Below are 15,586 nucleotides of genomic sequence, written 5' to 3'. Positions count from 1 at the left end.
TGGCATTCCATTATTAGGAAGTAAAGCAGCCTGACATGGAAAAGACTCACCTCTTCATCTGAACAAAGACAAAATTACTGTTTAAAAATAACTAGTGCAGAAATCTGCCTGAGCTTCATTTTCACTTTTGCTTCCAAATTCCTCCTAAAGAAAATTCTGTTGAATCATCAGTTCAAATTTGAAACGTCTCACTCTTGTGTAGCATAACATCACAGTCCATGGTTTTTTACCTTACTGTGGGGTTTTACATAGACATGAAAATTCTCTTATGTGGCATAATGTTGATTTACTGGTGGTGTTGGGATTTTTTTTTTTGTCTGTCCTTTGATATAATTTCAACCTCTTTTGCTCTTGTGACATGAAATATCCTCTAGATGTTACCATCATAGAGAGTACTTGTGGCAATTTCCAGCTTAATGTGTTAGAAAATTTGGAAATGGGATACAGGCATGTAATGATGTTTCCACCTGAAAGACGACTGACATAAGATAGCATTTACAGCTTTTATTCAAATTCCACAAGATATTTGAATGCAAGCACCATTCCTGAGACTGGAACAGTTAATAAAGCCATTCTTAAACAAAAATCCCTTGAGCAACAGTAAGTCCAAAAGTAAAGTGTATCAAAGGCACTCAGATGACCTCTTCACAGTGGTAAACCACATTTCATGACAGCATAGTTCTCAGTAACTTCAAGATAGAGTATCTGAGCAGGCATAGCTTTCCATCGTTGCAGTGCAAATACATCCCCATGAGTTCACTGTTTCACCAAGGCTAAAGTGCTGTAATTTTCTTTCAAATTCCCCAAAAACAGATAGAAGAAGTGCAAATTATGGCGTGTAGGATGAAGAATTTTCACAGACCCACAGTCCCACTGTCTCTTGAAGCTGTGACAGTTGACAAGTATAAAGCCTCAGTCTGAGAGTTAAAATCATCGCCTTAAAGAAAGAAAATGCCATTGTATTAGTTTAAAAATCTGCAGTGATTTAAGAAAATAAAAAGCCTGACTTTAACAACTGAGTGGTAAAGAGTAAAAGCTCTGTCTTCATTTTATGCAAGTCTTCGGGGTCATGCTGAAGTTACAGTGGCTCCTTAAAGCTGTCATGATTTACAAGAAAATCCTATTGCAATCTTTTCAGAAGAAAGAATTATCTCCTTTATCTGTAGTCCAAATTCTGAATTTTCTGTTACAACAAAGATATCACTCACTTTCAGCCATATACATGAAATAACAAAACTGAAATCTGTTTAGAAAGCATCCATGGGAATGATTGTCAGTAAATCTACGCATGTGATTAAAAGCGTGCAGAACTGGGACTTCTCTGATGAGTTCAAATGTCCTGTATATTCAGTTCTGATACAGCTTGAGCTGTTAGTTAAAACTGGTAACCTTAACAATCCTTGTTCCTGTAACTAGGACTGTATGGGTCATTTCCAAGGCACTGTGGTAAAGTATCTGTGGCTTTTATGCTTCAGCTACCTACTCATCATGGAAAAAAGGTTCTTTCCAGTGTTTCTTAAAAATATATGATGCTGAGAAATATAAATATTTGTCATCTGACTTACTGCATGTTGCACAAAGTTTTTTTGTCATTAAAATGAAGAAGTAAAACCACAAAGAGCAGCCTCGTCTCCTTTAATTTCTTCATTTCACTAAGTGCACAGAGGAGGCTATGGCCTACAAAGTGGAAAAATTCTACAAAAGTAATACAAAAAGCCAGGGGAAGCCAAGCTATGCTCAGACAATGTGCACTGGAATTATGTCCGGACACGCACTAACGCTGTCCTCCAGAATTCTGCGTGCCTTGAGCTTGTGTTCATTAGTGCATGGCATGATGCCACTAAAGTTTCACACTGTCATATGAAAAATAAGAATGAGACTTTGACTACAGCAAGATTTCTGGAATGTGAAAGTGATTTCTGAAAGTGTTATTTTAACTGTAATATCTACTGTTGGCAGTGGATCGAACAGTTAGAGTTAAGATGCAAACAAGACAATCTGAGATGATTTGGAAATCAATGAATTCATGCCCTCTTCATCCAATCTCGGAATTTTTACCTACAAAATTTATTTTTGAAGCTGGTGACTTCTTCATGTATTTTTTAGCAATGAGAAACATGGGTAGATTCTCAAATAAATCCTGTCCTTGGAAAAGCCCTGAGTTGTCTCTGTGTTCAAAAATTGATACATATTGTTTCTTCAGGCTGCTTGGTCAGCTGCATCACAGTTTTACTCCATTTGTGCTCCTTGGCAGCCTCAGGACTGACCTCAATTTGCTGTGTGAGGGTCTGCTTGGACACCAAGGAATTACGGCTGAACCAAATACCTCTGTACCTAACACTGGCCACAGCCTCTCTCCTCACAGTGCATTAACCTGTCAAACTTTTATCTATAGGTACAAAACCTGATCTATATAAGTAGGTGTATTAAGATGTTTCTTGTCATATTGATTTATAGTTTTCTATGGTGGTATCTTTTTTTTTTCAGTTCAATTTTTGTACAGAACAGTTAGGTGCATCCTGGCAGTGTTTTAGATATTACCTTCCCTCTGAAATGTAAAAATTCCTGGATGTCTAGGCAAGTCAGATGCTCATAAGATGAGAAGCAGCCCAGGAGATGATATAATATTACAGATAAATGAGGTATCATTTCATTTGTTGTTAAAACCTGTAGTCTGATCCAAAAGTATAACAGATTATTGCCACAAAAATACTGATGCTTTCCAAAACAACCAATTTTCTATGAGTATCCTTCTCAGACAAGACCACTAGAACTCCAGTTAGTATACAGAGGTGTGCGCTGAGCTATGTATGCAAGCTGCTGATACCTCAGTGAAAGGGAACCAGTATTTATAATTTTTTACATTGCCTAGAAGAAATTCAAAGCTTTAGAAACTGCATTTTTAAAAAACTCTTTAAAAAGTGAATTTAAACTCAAAACTACCCTCTATTTTTATGCAACATTCTTTAGGTTGAAATCTACATATTTTTTCAGATTTTAGATGTAAGAAAGAAAAATCTGTAGATGTAAATTTAGAAAATTGCATATGAGTTACTGTTCTCATCTTTCACATTAGGGTTCAGTTTTCTTTTCCCGTCTGTTAAAGTAGAAATTTAGCTTAAACATTTCTAGATTTGAAAGAAACAATACAATTCAATAAACCTGTAGATCAAACTGAGCTGTAAGCACAATTAAGTTTCTTCTTAAATCATACCAAATAAATAAACTTCTCTATGTTTCTTTTCTTTTACAAAATTTGAATCAAATTCTGAAGTCATAAAGTTAAGACTGTCCTTTCATGACTATAAATACATTTGTCTGGTTTACTGGAGTCTGTTAATTTGCAAGGAAATACTAGAATAATAGTCCATATGCTTTATTACTTTTGCACTACTGCACATGCAAACAAGGAAAGAAACACCACGATAGTCCTGTATTGCACATCATTTTAGTTATAGAGTCCTAATGGAGTTGAAAAATAAAAATTCTGTGTAATATGCTGTAGCTACAATGTCTTTGTAGCTATGAAAAAAACACCATTCAAACAATGCTTTTACAGTCATCTTTACCCAAGGCAAAGTTTGTTCTCTATACAGAATACTAACCAGGCAGTTTTAAAAATGTGTCTTTCCATATACCTTGTCTCACATAGGTAACAGAATGAGGAAAATAAAACCCAACTCAAGTGACCCAACATCTCATTTTCTATCATCTTGTCATCTAGAAATAAAATGTGACCAAAGTCACACAAGAGTGCCTAGAGTTACTAAAATTTCCTAAAGATTGTTCACGGGAAAAAAATAAAATAGTGAAAAGTGTCACCATCTGAAGTAAAATGTACCTTTTTTGGCTTGCCCATTCTTGAATGTTTTTCTCTTCTGAAATATTATTAGTGCACAGAGAAGGACAGCTACAATCACACTTGTGGGGATGATAAATGAGATCAGGAGTTTTTTTCCACTATACTGTGTACTCATTAAAGCTGTCAAAAACATGAAAGGAAAGTAAATGTATAATTTACAAAACAGGCATTTTTTATCAAGTTATTGGTTCTGTTTCTCCAAAGTCTTGCTCTGACTGAACAAAGGATTTTTAAAATTTATCAACGTGTTTTACACCCATTTTATGAATATTTTGTTCTGAAATATTACTGTAAAAAGCCCTACAAAAAACCAGTGAAATCTCTCATTTGTATAACATTTGAGTCTGGCACCATTCTCTTGGCATCTGCCTTTGAAATATTTATATATATTGATGAAACCCCCTCTCAGTCTTCTCTTCTCCACACTAAACAGGCCCAGCTCCCAGTGTCTCCTTATAAGAGAGATGCTCCAGACGCCTCATCATACTCCTGGCACCGGCCTCTGGACCTACTCCAGGAATTCCAGGTCTCACTTGTACTGAGGAGCCCAGAACAGGAGACAGCACTCCAGAAGTGCCTCACTAGTGCTGAGTAGAGGGGCAGGATCACCTCCCTCAACCTGCTGGCAATGTTCTTCCTAATGCACCCCAGGCTACCATTGGCTTTCTTGGCTGGCTCATGGAGAGCTTTTTGTTCACCAGGACTCCCAGCTCCTTCTCTGCAGAACCACTTCAGAGCAGATCAGCCCCCACCCTGTGCTGGCACTTGAGGTAATTCCTCCCCAGGTGCAGGACTTACACCCCGTTGAACCTCATTAGGTTTCTCTTTGCCCAACCCTCCAGCCAGTCAATGGAATGGCACCACAGCCTTCAGGTGGATCAGCCACTCACCCCAGATTAGTGTCACCGCAAAACTGTGGAGGGTGCATTTGATTCCTTTGTCCAGGTTGTTGATAAAAAAATTGAATAAGCCTGGACCCAGTACTGATCCTTTGGGAATGCCACTGAGAGCAGGCCTCCGAATAGATTCTATTCCTCTGATCACGACCCTCTGTCATTCAACCAGTTCTTGATCCTGTTCATCTAACCCACATTTTCTGAGCTTACCTGTGAGAATGCTATGGGCAACAGTGTTAAAAGCCTTGCTGAAGTCAAGTAGACAACTAGATAGAACAATTAATTAGGAGTCTATCAGGGAAGACACCCAAGCAGGTGAAAAAATTCCCTCTGTATTGGCAGGAAAATAATGAAAGCTACCCTAAAATTAAAATATATAGAAAAATACAGACTGGTTTGTTGGAGTGGAACAACACACAGCTAGCTGTGACTTCAAAGACATAAATAATACTGATTTGGGAAATGGTTAATTTCCCAATAATCAATATTACACTGATTTCTAGAACTGAACTCCAGTGGTGGACCATAGCAGATGATGTATGTGTGAACACTCTGTCATGTACAAGTTCGAGGTCATACGAACCTGAAGTGGAAACGTGAGCTGAAGTTTCTGCATTCAGTTCTTTATTCCAGAAGACACAGGTGTAGTTCTCACTCATATTTGGTTTGAATGTCAGGATGCTGGTGACATTGTAGAGGCCGTCTGCAGTCAGTGTATAGGTGGTATTGGCAGATCCACTAAGATTGAAATTCTCATTTTGCCAGAAAACCTCTGCCAGAGGAAAGCCTTCTGACTGGCACATAAAAACAAACTTGTCTTCACTTGGTATTCTCATTACTTGAGTGTTTATTCTCTTGTAAGGTGCTGCATAAGAAGTTGTTGAGTGAAATTGTTGTATGCAACAATAGTCATTTTCCCGCTTCACTTTCCCTGCTTCCCTTTAATACCATGTATTGTCTCTGGCTATATCTGTGGGACACTTATTTAAAATGATGAAGGATGTTTTGTAGAACAATGCAAAATTGATTATTCAATCCTTATCATGCCTACAGCAACAGAACACACTCCAGTACTTTACACAGGGCAGAAGTTGACACTAAATTTGTAATTTATCAAGACAGAGGAGACAAGTGGAGCCTTATGGGACTCTTATTTTCACTTTTTGAATATGCCAGTTCAAGAAAGGTTAATTTTCATGTTTGTTCTTCCATAGCTTATAAACAGTGTAATATTTTCATCATAGTGGTATAAAATTGACTTTTCAGTTGGAACCAATGTAGGTCTTAAGAATGTCTGTGTCCATTTTTACATTTGATAAAGGTTGCTATTTAAATGTCTGGGTGGGAAATGAGTGCTGCCTTGTATCACACAGACATGCAATTAGTGGGAAATACCAGAAGTCTTGCAAAGGTCTGTTCTGTCATGCTGTCCAGTAGCATACACCTTTACTGCTATTTGGCTTTGATGAACACAGAAAATCACATGTCTTGCTCTGGGAGCTGCAATCACTTGGGGAATTCCCAGCCACGTGGGTAGTTGCAGCAGGGTTCATAAGGATATCAAAGCACCTCTGAGAAACTTTTGGGAATGACTAGAGGTGGCCCAAAAAAGCAGGGGATTAAATGAGAGGAGGGAGGTGGTGGCACCGGAGAAGAGTAGAAAGAAGAAGAAAGGAAGAAGGATGGAAGGAGAACAGATGCTGTCCCTCTCTGGCACTGGGTGCTTCTGGAGGAGTTCAGTTGTTGAACCAAAGGCTAGCCAGCACTAAGACAACGGCTTTGGGTCAGGTGGGGGCTAAGTACAAGGTCTTGGTGAGACAATTAACAAAAATTCTTTCAGATTAATCAATTTCTACAAGCTTGTAGGAATTTAGTAGAGACATACATTAAATTTAACCACTCACCTTTTACTTCCAAAGCAATGTACTTATAGTCCACGCCCTGGTAGTCAATGAGACAAAGGTATGATCCTGCATCTGTGACCTTCACATTGGTGATCTGAAGGATGGCTCGTCCCAGCTTCAGTTCACTGTGCAGAAGTGATGCTCTTCCTATGTAATCAGGATGTTGGGATGGAGGGAATGCCTTCCCATTGCGGAATGTGTACACCTCTTTTGATTTCAACCAGCCCTGCCTTTTCTGCTCCCAAACAACAGTCAGGAGTCCTAGATCTATTGAGCCATTCACAGGGAATCTGCATTCCATGGTCACATTGCTCCCATACTCTGCAGTGTAGAGCTGTTGAGGAACTTCAACTGTAAATAAAGCTACATGAGGAAAACAGAACAGTTTTGTTTGTTTCATTAAAATATGTTCTGATTTTCTTTAAATTTGGGCAAAACTGTGTCAGATAGTATACAGATAGTGTACTGTATACAGTGTTTGACTAAACATCTTAAGCATTTTTTGTTCATATTCACACTAATATTTTTACCATATAGTAATTATAGCTAATCATCTACATTCTGTATTGATTACAGAATGTGAAAGATGAGGGCAAAATGAGCAAGCTTTTTTTTTTTTTTCACATTTTATTAATAACTTAGGGCTCGGCTGGTGGTTAAACAGGGACCATTTTTATGAAACTATGATATGGTCTCTTACATGTCCTAAGGTTGTAGTAAAAGCAACCATTAATTGTGAAAATTGTAAATCTAATTTCACTATCTTTTACAAAAAGAAATGCCAGTGTAATTTCCTGTGAAACAGAGCTGCACTGGATAAACATGTAAAGCTCACAATTGCTTTGTAGCAATTACAGTCTCCACAAACCTGGAGCCATGTGAATATCATTTGATCCCATGCATTTTCTCAGATACATGCAGCAGTATTACAGAAAATATATCAAAATAATCTTAGCCACTCACTCAATCTGAAATTAATATTGTTATGAATAGTTTGCCACTTTAAAGTGTACTTTATATGGCAGAGTTAATTATAATACCTCATTCAATATAACTTGTTACTGCTTTCCATATTGGATGTACCATATATTGGTAGACTTAATTCAGGAGCACTTGGAAGTGTTGGTAGGGACATTCCAAAGAGAAGTCCATGCAACTCTTCATGCATTCGTTTTATTATACGTGTCTCTGAAATACTAACTAGGAAACCGTAGCATTGCTAGATTCCCTTTAGCAATGTTTATTTATTCGCTCTAATACAAATGTAACGAGGAAAGAAATTATGTGAAAATGTGCCAAGCTCCTTCTGAGTTTTAGCCAAGCTGCTTCTGCTACAGGCATGGACAGGGGAACACAAGTGATTTTACTTCTCCCCATCTCACTCAGAGGTTGCTCTGCTTCCCAGTGGGTGTGGGTTGCTTTGGTCATCCTCCTTCTCAAGCCATGCCTGCTGATGCTGGACATCTCAGCTGCCAATACAAGATATGTTAAAGAAGCCTGACTGGAAAGTGGCGGACACCTGTCCTGTGCTCAGTCAGTGCCAGTGTCTTCCGTGAGATGGAGAACAGAGGCTCCAGACATTACTGACCATTCATGCTAGTACTGCTGGAGGTGCAGAAGCCCACAGGCTAAGGGCTGCGTTATGTTCTGCTGGTGGATCTGAAAGACCTAGTTTCTGTCTTACCTGAAACCCTGGAGAGCTGTGTTTCCAGCAACAGCACTGTGAGGATCTGGAACATTTTCTCAGAGATCTGAAATAAAAGTAGGATTGCATTAGAACTTGCAATCTTCTACTGAGGCAGATCAGAGCCGTGCTAGCCTTTAAAATCCATCACAGATCATCAACAGCAAAAATAGAAACATACACTAGGCTACCAGCAGAAACAAGGAAAATCCTTATTGGAACAACATATGCACACACAAAGAATATGAACCAATAGCAACAAAACAGTGGCAATCAAGGGAAATAAAACATTTCCGCAACTTCACTCATGACATTTTCAGGATCTGTAGTTCGCAGGCAGTTTTAAATAGTCTGACAGGGAAATGCTTTTGCATTTTTTACTCCCCACGTACAGTCAATTGCAATTGACTTTTTCCGTGCAGGAGAGAGTCATGAACAAACACAAGCAGATTTTTTAACTGTCTGCACTAACACCTGATCTAGTTTACTAGATTTTTAACCCTGCTTTTGTTTCAACTGTGCTTTGCATGGGGTTTTTTGCAGGTTCTTATTGCCTTAAACCTAAAGACCAGGAAATACCTGGAACAAATTGTGAGGCAGTGGAAATCTCAGGATGAGTAAATTAATTTTTGCTTCAGAAAGGATTAGAATGAAGACTTACTGCTACTAATTCTTTCACTTTACATATGACAGTGTCTAAGATGTACAAATTGCCTTGTATCACTGATTGTAAACCAACAGCCCTGGAATAATGCAAAAGGAGTAAGTACAGTTCTTGAGTGAGTATATTTGTGTTCCAGTTGCAAGCAAACTATTGAATATTTTTCATGCTATTGTGTACAGGTCAACATAACTAAAAAGATAAAAAACCCCAAACAAACAGCAAAGAAATACCAGGGGTAAAATTTATAATAAAACTAGTGAGATAATAGAAAAAAAGAAAGAGTTACTTTGAATAAAGCTTGCTGACATGCAGTTTAATCTGAAAATAAAAAAAGTAGTGAATAAGATCCAGAAATAAGCTACAAGGAACTAAAGAAGAGAAGGAGCAATTTTAGACTTCCCCAGAGCTAGACTTACTGGAGGAGGGGTTTAATTTTACTTCCCTATTCTTTTGTGGGCTCAGCTTGAAACATTCTGGTTCCAAATTTCTCAGGTGCTGAGTTCTTTCATTGTTTCTACCCTTGAGCTTTCAGTATCTTGGAAAGGGAGGTTCAAACTTCAGCAAATTAGCAGCCAAAATTATGGGACTTTTTCTGGAAATTTAGACTTTAATCATGTGATGTCACAAAAGTTTATGAGCAAACTACTTTAAGCAGACTTATTACATGTAAATGAAAGCTAGTTACCTTTATCAGAGGACTGACTGAGCCCATCACTACTTGATGCATGATGAGACATAATTACTTTGGCTGTGGGAGAAAGGAGCTAATAAATGTTATCAGTATCACTATTTTCCAGATGCAGAAGTAAAGGCGGTTAGTATTTACCATCCTCAATCTCCTGCTATGCTGACTTCTCCACACAGTTTACCTAGGATCAGGTGGACATAAGGGGAAGAAGTGAATGAAGAACGGAACAATATTTCACATCAAGGTTTAGGTCCCTGGATTAACTTTATGTGAGACATTTTAGGGATTCTGCTCTCTTTTTGTAGTTCAGAGTACATGCAGGGCATGTCTATTTTATAATGTAGAGGATAGGATTTTTAAAATTATGCATATTGTGGATACAAAAATGCTGCTAGCAAGAATTTTCTTGCTATTTTCTAAGTCCATGAGAGACTTTTCTATCTCACGGAAGATAGTAGCAGAGTTCTGTAAACAATGAAACACCTGCAAACTTGAGAAGCCTTGTTTATACTATAGTAGAAAAATATTTTGACAATGATCCTTGTCCAATTAGACTATGAAGAAAAAGTCTATAAAAGTGTTTGTAGAATGATTAAATCAATCAATCTTGCTGCACAATTCCTGCTTGCTGGGTCTTCTCTCCTCCTCCCTGTGGCTGCAGGACACATAATATACCCTAGGGCATTTCAATACATATTACTGAGAGTAAGAATAAGATACACAATCAAAGCCCCAGCAGATTGAAATCATAATTATTAAATATCAAGTAAGAGTAAATCCTGCCTGACCAGAGGGATTAGCATTTGAAAAGCATTTGAAAAGCATTACACATACATAATATGTGTATATAAATGCACAAAAGAACCCAAATATGAGAACATTTTCACGTGTGATACTGAAAGCAGTCATGGAATGCTTGTGGAAATCAGGAAGGATCTGTATTAGAAAGATCAAAGATCTATTAACAGATATATGTATTAGAAGGATCAAGGATCTGTCAGCAAGGATCTGTATTAGAAGGTGTCCTTCTTTATTTCCATGATCTCACTAGCAGACATCAAGTTGTGCAACCTCAGTGCAATCTACCCATGCAACTTCATCATGTGACTCTGACACACTTCCATACAGAAGCACCAGCATGTGGAAGGTGATTTCTTCTGAGCTTGCACTACTAACCATTCATGCTGTTACAGAATAGCCCTCATGTTCTTGCTGCTTTTCATAAAACATGTATCATGCCCTGTTCTGCAGTAGTCCTTTTACACAACTATCCTAACTTCTCCTAAGCTTATGCACAGCACTGTCTTTTGTTCTTTTCCTTTAGGCAAAAGGCCATTTCTAAAATGTATTCATCATATCTCTGCTACAAATTCGTAGGTATTAAACAAGGAATGCTGGGCGGTAAAAATCAGCACTTAATGGTTCTTGCAGCAAAGTGAGGAGTTGAAAATACACATCTGAGAACAGTAAGAAGTAGCATAACATTTCAACAGCAATTCAGATCCAGTCACTAAATTAATTTCCCAGACCAACCTGCAGGAGAAAAAGCAAGTTACCACACAGTACTGTGTGATTATGAGTAAAGCTGAAAAAAACTTGGAGAATTGAGGTGGTGAAAAGCATCACATCAAACATCTCAAGATCATAATGGCTTTTTATGAGTTGTAATATTTTCAATGAAGATGTAGGGCCCAAGACTAAAAATTTGAATGGTAACAATGAAAACAAAAGTATGATGATGAACAGGGAAAAGGAGGAATATAATCTTGTCTTTTTATACCACTTTTTTGCTTTACTGGAAGTACAAAGTTGAAACCTGTACTTGACTTCATTGGCCCACAGGTAACATATTCTGGTAAGTTCTCTTAGTGAATGCTGAGTGAAATCCAGACACCAATGATAATAATTTGCTAAAGATCAAAATGATACTAAGTATTGTTTTTCTCCTCTTGATTCATTCAGTTGATCGTGCCTGTGACTCTAGTCCTGGCCCCAGCTCACATATCCAGAGGGATTATAACACTTGTCTCAAAAAAGGGGTAATTTTTGACCAATGAAATGCCTTATTTCACATAAAATCTTGAATGATTTTCCAAAATCCTTCTTGTAAGAAGTGAGAAGGATATTTCTTGTTCCCTTGGAAAATTTAGACAAGCTGTACAAGCTGTATGCTCCATGCAACAATATTATTCCATTTTCAACATAATGTATAGGCTTCTACAGACAGAAGTGAAAAGGTGTTTCTCTTGACAAAGCTGGATGTTATAAGGACACTCTCAGGAACTGAAACCAGTGACAAAATATAAATTTCAAACTGCAACATGCTTAAGCCATGGAGCTCTTGAGCAAAAGCTAGGATAGTTTTGACCTCTTTGGTATGTGTTTATTGTTATGGCTACTGGATCTTATTTTCAGAAAACACTCATGTGAACCACAATGAGGTTGGCACCAATCTAGTCATGAGAGGATTGGTTTGGCCTCAGTTAGTGACAACTCTCACAATGCTCATAATATTAAGTTTACAAGAAGTTTGTTAAGCAAAGGATTATGAAGATCACAGAGTATTTTGCAATCTACTCCTTTCTAACAAAGATTGAAACTCACATATGAATAATGTAAATTAAATCCTATTCCTTTCATCCATGAAAGATCATAATGCTTTTCTTAAGTAAAAGGAGCATCTTAGTATAAGATTCTCTGGAACTACCTTTGGTTAGTACCCTTGCTATGATTGCTCCTGCACATGGCAGGGGGGTTGGAGTAGATTGCCTTTAAAGGTTCCTTCCAACTCAAATAATTCTATGGTTCAATAGGTCTATGATTATTCTCAACACAAGTTTAACAAAGGATCCTGAACAAAATCCTTGTGCTGTCCACTAAACAAAACAAACAGAGGCACAGTCACTGCTTCAGGAACATTCTAGTCTAATAAATCATGGAAAGCCCTTTCCTGGAAACATTGTTTCAGCTATTAAAATATTTGTATTCCAGAAAATTGATGATTTAGAACAGTAAACACATTTAGTGTCTACATAATGAAAGTTAGCAGCATTAAGCAAGCAGAGTTTTGTAGAGCCATAATTTCCACTAGAATAATCAGAACAGCTGGAAAAGGTAAAAAAGCTTTCAAGCACACCAACTTTCCTCCAGGTTTAAAGCAGAAGTCAAATCAACACAGAAGTTCACAATAATCACTCAAATTTCATTCTGGAAGATCAAAGGATTAAAGCACTGAGGAAAGGGTATTTGGTCCTTTTAAAGTTTAATGGCTATTTAGTATTGTATTTCCCTGCAGACCAAGGTATCTCATTGCCAGCACTTATGATATGATCATGCTAGGTATAACACAGGTGTTCTTACAATGTAGAAGGAAGTAGGGACATTGAACTCCAGGATTGGGAGCTGGGAGGATGGAAATGTCACCAGGCTGGCCAGCTGGCCTGTGTTTGCCTCCACACGATCTGTCATGTACACTTTAGCAAACAAGGTCTTGCAAGTGGTCTTGTATCCTGAGACACCCGGAGCTGGTAGGATTTGTTATGGATTTGAAACACCAATATTGCAATTGATCTGTTCACTCCTACATTCAAAGTTTTTGCTCTGCTGCTGACAAACTCTGCAACATTACTGAGCTGAGATCAGCTCCAACCATGCTTTTCCTAATCCCTCTCCTTCTACACTCTCTGTTTTATTGTACTGCAAAGCTAGAACCTGTACTAAGCACAGCACAGTGCCTTCTATAAATACTCCAAAATGACAAACTCATCTTAATCAAAAGCAATCAAGCTGTGTTTATGTGGCATCTGACTTGGCTCCATTTGACTCTTCCTGCATGGAAGGGAGTTTTATGCTCACTTAGTTAGAAAAGAGACTATCTTCTCATGCACCTACATACACAGCAAAAGATTATATGGTCCCAGTCACTGTTTGTTTTGTCTTTTTCTGTTATGGAAACTCCCTTGCCTTCTGTGCATTTTGCAAAGCTTTTTCTCAAAAGCTTTGTTCCAAGACTCTTACGTGTGCAGAAAGACACAACTTTTTGATATCTTCATGAAATGGCTAAACTGATTTTACTTTCAATGTAGGATCCAGTTTAAAGAAAAGAAAAGAAACAAAACAAAAAATTAAAGAAAAAAAGGTTTAAAATCCTAGGTCAGAAAATAAACAACAAAATAAAAGAAAAGACAGCATTAGATCCTCATACAAACTACAGCTGTTTTATATCTCACCATCAGAAAGAAGGTACTTTGTTTCCACTGCAGGAATTTCATAAAAAAACCTAACCATGCATATTAAAATTTGTTCCAAGTCCATTTCTCCAGCCTGTCTCTGTGTATTGTGTGGACATAATCTCTTGCTCTCATTCTCTCAAACCCACCTTATCCACCTTATCTCACCTGTTGTTCTTCCTCCTATTGCAGTCCCTTGTCCCCTCACCACACAGGCAATTTACTGTTGGGACCATTGCTTTGTTCCTGATCACCTGTGACAGCCTATTTGCATCATTTCAGTCTGCTCTCCCTCTCACTTCATCTTTCAGGTGAAGAGATATAATTTCTCACTTCCTCCTTTGCTCACGCTATCTGTGAATTCTCACTTTCCTTGCACTGTTTAACTGTCACCTGTTGTATATTTTCCACTGTCAGTTTTTTTGTCCTATGAGAAATATAATCATTCTAATACAGCCACTTTTTTTCCCTTTTTTAAAAAAATTGATACTAGGATAGAATTGGGATGAAATTTTGTTACATTTAAAATTCAATTCTGTATTCCACAGAACCTTTCAGAACCTTTCAGCTCTTAGCAGCATTGCTGGACACACGGTAACATTCTGGCATGATACAATGAAAATTTTCTTTCATATCTCCAGCTTCTACACAAAGCAAGACTTCTCGGAGAGGCACAAGAACTTCTCCTCTTCACAGCCTGTGCTCTTTCTGGGATGCAGAAGGAGAAAGTCTCCAGACTTGCTGAACCATCAAAGCAATACATTGTGGGCAGATAGTGGGTTAATAACAACTAAAAGAAAGTAAAGAGGAATAGACAGATACAAATATATACAGCAGTTTTTTTCCCCATTCAAATCTTCCCTGAAATGCAGGATAAAATATTTACTAACAGCTACATCCTCATGCATAAACTGAAGAGGCTCACCAGCACCACTCCTCTGCCTTTGCCTATGACAGAGGATAGAGTTGCAAGACAGGTTCAGCTTCTAAAACTATCAGGACTAGACGTTATATGGACCTGTGTTTTAGGATCTGGAACTTATCCAGTCTTTCGTTCAGAATCAGAGTCTATATCCCAGTAATAATTTGAAAAAAAACTTAAGTAAAACTTAAGAATCTAGGAAAAAATCTGCAATTCATCAGTCAGAAATACAGGAAACATCAACTGGCATTTTATCAGTGTTATACTCACATTAGATCTTTATGCAGGTCATTGCAATCTGATTCATGTAACAGCAAAGATATTCAAAGCTCTATCCTATTTGCACCACAGTAGAAACTACCCAGCTCTTGTGACAGTCTATAACATGCACCAATAGCACAGCTTGTAGGCTGATCTTATTCAGGCTCTATGTCACAAAAAACTGACTATGTTGAAAGGATGGTTCTTAGGATGTTGTTAGCAGTTTCAGTTTCATGCTGAATGTATGCTGAGCTCAGTTCTCTGCATTGCTGAGAATGTGCATCCAAAAAAATTATACAAAGCATTCTGTAAAATATATATGGTCCAATTCTGCTTTTGATTATACCCATGATTTTTCACTGGGTTTATAACCATTTAGAGCAGTGTACAGCATTGGCATCTAAACTTGCTTACTAGGACTGTTTGCCATTCATGAAACTATCAAGTTACATTTTCTTAGTTTTCATCAGATTAAT

The 15,586-nt window shown here is 37.7% G+C and overlaps 1 protein-coding gene across 2 annotated transcripts; it reads right to left on the bottom strand.

Moving 5' to 3' along the window:
• Nucleotides 1–484: 484 nt before the first annotated feature.
• Nucleotides 485–15,281, bottom strand: LOC103614599 (programmed cell death 1 ligand 2). Of its 2 annotated transcripts, none has more exons than XM_017732822.1 (6): nucleotides 15,120–15,281; nucleotides 8,347–8,413; nucleotides 6,663–6,809; nucleotides 5,342–5,623; nucleotides 3,842–3,982; nucleotides 485–937 (listed from the first exon to the last, which is right to left on the bottom strand). In XM_017732822.1, exons 2-6 carry the CDS (start codon nucleotides 8,399–8,401, stop codon nucleotides 855–857), a joined length of 708 nt encoding a protein of 235 aa, XP_017588311.1. In that variant the 5' UTR covers nucleotides 8,402–8,413; nucleotides 15,120–15,281; the 3' UTR covers nucleotides 485–854. The 2 variants fall into 2 exon arrangements, with proteins under 2 accessions (XP_017588311.1, XP_017588310.1); XM_017732821.1 differs by having other exon boundaries at nucleotides 6,663–7,025; nucleotides 15,120–15,280.
• Nucleotides 15,282–15,586: the final 305 nt, after the last annotated feature.

The sequence above is a fragment of the Corvus brachyrhynchos genome, unplaced genomic scaffold (genome assembly GCF_000691975.1).
Source record: "Corvus brachyrhynchos isolate BGI_N302 unplaced genomic scaffold, ASM69197v1 scaffold194, whole genome shotgun sequence".
NCBI classification, from domain to species: Eukaryota; Metazoa; Chordata; class Aves; order Passeriformes; family Corvidae; genus Corvus; species Corvus brachyrhynchos.
This window is presented reverse-complemented; position numbering and strand designations above follow the sequence as displayed.

Coding starts and splice junctions, on each gene's coding strand:
- LOC103614599 (XM_017732821.1), bottom strand. CDS start 8,401: ATGTTCCAGATCCTCACAGTGCTGTTGCTGGAAACACAGCTCTCCAGG. Junction 7,026..8,346: donor ACAGCTCTCCAGGGTTTCAG/GTAAGACAGAAA, acceptor TTCCTCATGTAG/CTTTATTTACAGTTGAAGTT. Junction 5,624..6,662: donor CATTGCTTTGGAAGTAAAAG/GTGAGTGGTTAA, acceptor CTTCTTATGCAG/CACCTTACAAGAGAATAAAC.